Here is a 3,659-nt window from a genome sequence, read left to right as displayed (position 1 = left end):
TCATTAGGCCTGTATATTCTTTATATACTCTCTTAGAGGAACTGCTGAGGAAGCACATAGATAAACATTTGTGGGTTTGAGGGGCTTAGTTCCCTGTAGAAGAACATAGAGACAACTTGCTTTTATTATTTATCAAAATACTAGCCTGTGAATATTTTCACTTGGGTAGTTAGCAAATAATGATTACTGACCAGGATCCATTTTCTTGGATTTTTGTCCTGTCCAGCCATTAAGATAGTTCAGTGATTTGGCCTGAGTGTCTGAATGCATTTTAAAAACATGTGGTATATGCTATCCTCTGACATGCAGATTCTAGGAAGATTTAATTACGAAATGTAATCAGTCTCTCAAAATGTTTGACTCGCCACGTATTTTGCTTGTATAATTGGAGAAAACCAGCAAATGGGCACACAGGCAAAATACTTTAATTAATGGACATACATTGAAAAATACCATGGCAAAATGCTTCATCCAACTGCAGAGAGTTTATTTTTTTTATTTGGAAGACTCATTTGGAGTCTTTGGTGTGTCTCAGTTACTGCCTAATGGAGGGGAAAACCAGTGTGTGCCTCTTCTCTCCAGGTTATGACAAGCCCTGACCCTTTTGGCACATCGAAAGAAGAGATGGAAGGACTTAAAGAAGAACTGAAAAGATGGAAGGCAAGTTCTATAATGCACACAGAATCGTGGAAATTAGCTCCAAGATACTTGGAATACCTTTAGTCCATCCCTCTAAAACCAAATCAACTCTCTCCCAATTATAACGTATTTGTCTAACTTGTTCTCTATTCTTCAGTGGTACATGCTTGTGTTGATCTCGGTGGTAACTACACTTGTAAGTCGAAGGAAAATATTTATCCAGAGTGTTAAAAATAAATAAACATAAAGGGCTTATTTAATGTTTTGTTTGTTCCTGTGGAAGAAAAACACTTTAAAATCTTTTTTCTTTTTACTATCCAGGAAAGAGTTGAAAAAGCTGAAAAAGCAAAAGCTGACCTTCTTTTCTGTAAATTAAGTGCTGATGAAGAGTGTGCTAAAGCAGAGGAGGAGCTGATAAAGCTAAAGGACTTGCAAGAGAAACAGAATAAGGACATTTTTATGTCTAGGGACACCCGTGAGGTATGGAGAAGGCTTACTCATAGCTGTTAGTATTTGGGGAGTTCTGAAGGAGGTGTTGATTAGAGAAAATAAGAGTAATACTTCTTTTTCAGTTTAAATGGTTTTACCATTTTGCTGACTGTATGACTAGAATGTTCTACACATAGTTTTTCAGTGGCAGATTAAGAACCAGTGCAATAAAAGAAGCCTTATGGCAATGTTAGAAGAGTGAAGGCAAAACTGAGACCTTTTTTGTGTAGAAGATGAAGACTGACAAAACCAGTCTTTGCCTTCCAAGATTCTCCACTGACAGATGAGTTTCAGTTTTGTGTGATGCAGGTAAAATTGAATGGGACGATTCCAGTGCTTTGTCAACTCCCAACCTGTCTTATAAGATGTTAAAGCATCCAAGGGATTAGCATTTCTTAAGTGACAGTGGGCTGGGCAAGAGCCAGAACCTGTTTGAAGAGGGCTTTTCTTTCTAGAACTAATTGGTTCTAAAAATAATTGCTTTACTAACTCAACGTGCCATGTGCAGTCATTGGTACAGTAATAGGACAAGTTTCCATAGGCTGTCAAGGAGGTGGCCGCAGTGAAGTTTGGTTTACCCTGTAAATCGCTGGTGAGAAATTATGGCTTCAACATTACAAGTTATTAAAGTGTAATTAATGGTTTAAGTACACTCAGGTTGGCCTTGAGATTTTCTGAAAGTTGCTTTTGGTTCTCCAGTCATAAATATTTGGATTTTATACCCAGAGGAGGTCGTTATCATCATCTGGCTTTTGTTTGACATTATCTTCAGCTGATGGGAACTGGTCTAAATGTCTCGAATGGTTAATGACTTTAAAGGAGCCAACTTCTAGTTGTGGATGGCTGGAACTGACTACGTCTGCTGTGTTTCCTTCTCATTCTGTTGTGTTCCCTCTCCGGAAAATACTGGATTTAGTTACATGGGTTTTATCCCCATTCAGCATTCATTGGTGTGGAGGAAGTATGTAGCAGATAGGAGGTAGAAGAGGTGTTCCCTCTTCCTTGCTGAAGAAGTATAAAGAAGGAAGAGTAGCAGTGTGTCAGAAACTGTCCTCACCTGGTAAACTTTTCAGAAAAGGGAGTAACGGTTACTAAGATCACATGTGGTACAAAAAATAAAATGTCTGTGTGTTGACATGGGCTCTGACCTTGCATGTATAAGGAACTGACATAACTATGGAAAGTGCTGTGCAATTTATGGTGTACTGTATGTGCTTGGAAACACTAATGCCTCTGTTCAAAAGCCTTCTTACTGTAAGTTACTTTGACTGAAAACTGCTCCTCCGTGAGTAAATTTAGTTTCCAGATAGTTTACGCAAAAAATGTATCATGCATGGCTGTCATGTAGAATAATTAAAAGTTGAAACAGTGACTAATGTCTACAGATCTTGCTGAAATATATTTTTGTCTTCTATATGTTTAATTTTGCATTTAATACTTTTTGGGCTGTAGGCAGAACTCCGTATACTAAAAGAAGAAAATGCTGAGCTGAAGAGAGAGATTGCAAAGCTCAAAGAAGACCTTGCAGAATGCAGTTCAACACTTTCGGAGTATGGTCAGGTAAAGTTTGAAATATTTTGCAGTTTGTCTTTTGGAAGGGCACATTTTTATTTTGTCAATTCTAGACCATTGAAGCTAGTTGTTCAGCATTTGAACCTCTACTGATTTCAATATAAAATATAGCTTGAAGTTTTATTTTCTTATTTTACCTGGCAAGATAATGTGAAGCAGGCTAAGGATATGGAAACAAATACAAGTACGTGAGTTACTGAAGACATGAGAGGAATGAAGGCAAGCAGAAAATTGTTAAATGGAAGACACTGGAATAAAAAATACACATAGCATTAGTAATTTTCAAGTACTCTCATTTTATATTTCCTAGGCAAGAGGATGGAAGAAAGGGAGTAAGTCAATTTTATCACAAATGTAGCGTTTATTTTAGCCTATATTGAGCTTGACTTGATTATAGTCTCTCTCATGTTACTCCAAATCAGAAATAACTCAATTTGCAGCCAGGTAAATATTAGTGATAGTAAATAGATTTAAACTCAGGATCCAAAGTATCTTTTGGTGAAACTGCTACAGATTCTGAGGTGTTCAGGAACTGGAACTTCTCTTCTGGAAATTTCAACTTTTAAAAACCTGTTTTCATTTTGAATTGGAAGAAAACCAAATAATTTGGTGAATTTACAGTAAGATGAAAACTGTGATCATTTTTGGTTTATACAGAGATTGAAAGTCTATGCAAGTGTTACCGTGTTTAATGTTAACAATATTACAATATTAGCTGTAGCTTTCTAAATTACGTTTCTAAGTTTAGTAAATGTCAGTTAAGTCCAGCCTCCTAAATTTCCTGGGAAATTTACAGGGCAAGGCTCCTGTAGCAGGAGATTCAGTGGCAACAGGGGCCTACGCCCAGCGTCTGAATTATCTTCAGGAAGCGTGTCTCTCTTCCTGTTGTCAGTAGAAGAAATGGAAAGAAAGCAGGCTTGTAGATAAGATGCTAGTTTTGAAGATAGGTGGCAGGAATG

General features: G+C 37.1%; 1 protein-coding gene across 1 annotated transcript in view; it reads left to right on the top strand.

Annotated features, from left to right (window-relative positions):
- The first annotated feature begins 624 nt into the window (after positions 1–624).
- Positions 625–3,659, top strand: part of NMI (N-myc (and STAT) interactor) — a 7,211-nt gene continuing 4,176 nt past the window's right edge. Inside the window, exons 1-3 of the mRNA XM_009695195.1 lie at positions 625–660; positions 961–1,114; positions 2,585–2,688. Of these exons, the coding sequence (XP_009693497.1) occupies positions 625–660; positions 961–1,114; positions 2,585–2,688 (294 nt within the window). The remainder of the gene's footprint in view (positions 661–960; positions 1,115–2,584; positions 2,689–3,659) is intronic.

This window comes from Cariama cristata, unplaced genomic scaffold (genome assembly GCF_000690535.1).
Source record: "Cariama cristata isolate BGI_N322 unplaced genomic scaffold, ASM69053v1 scaffold16622, whole genome shotgun sequence".
Taxonomy (NCBI): Eukaryota; Metazoa; Chordata; class Aves; order Cariamiformes; family Cariamidae; genus Cariama; species Cariama cristata.
The sequence above is the reverse complement of the archived record's forward strand: the minus strand, read 5'-3'. Positions and strand labels throughout refer to the sequence as shown.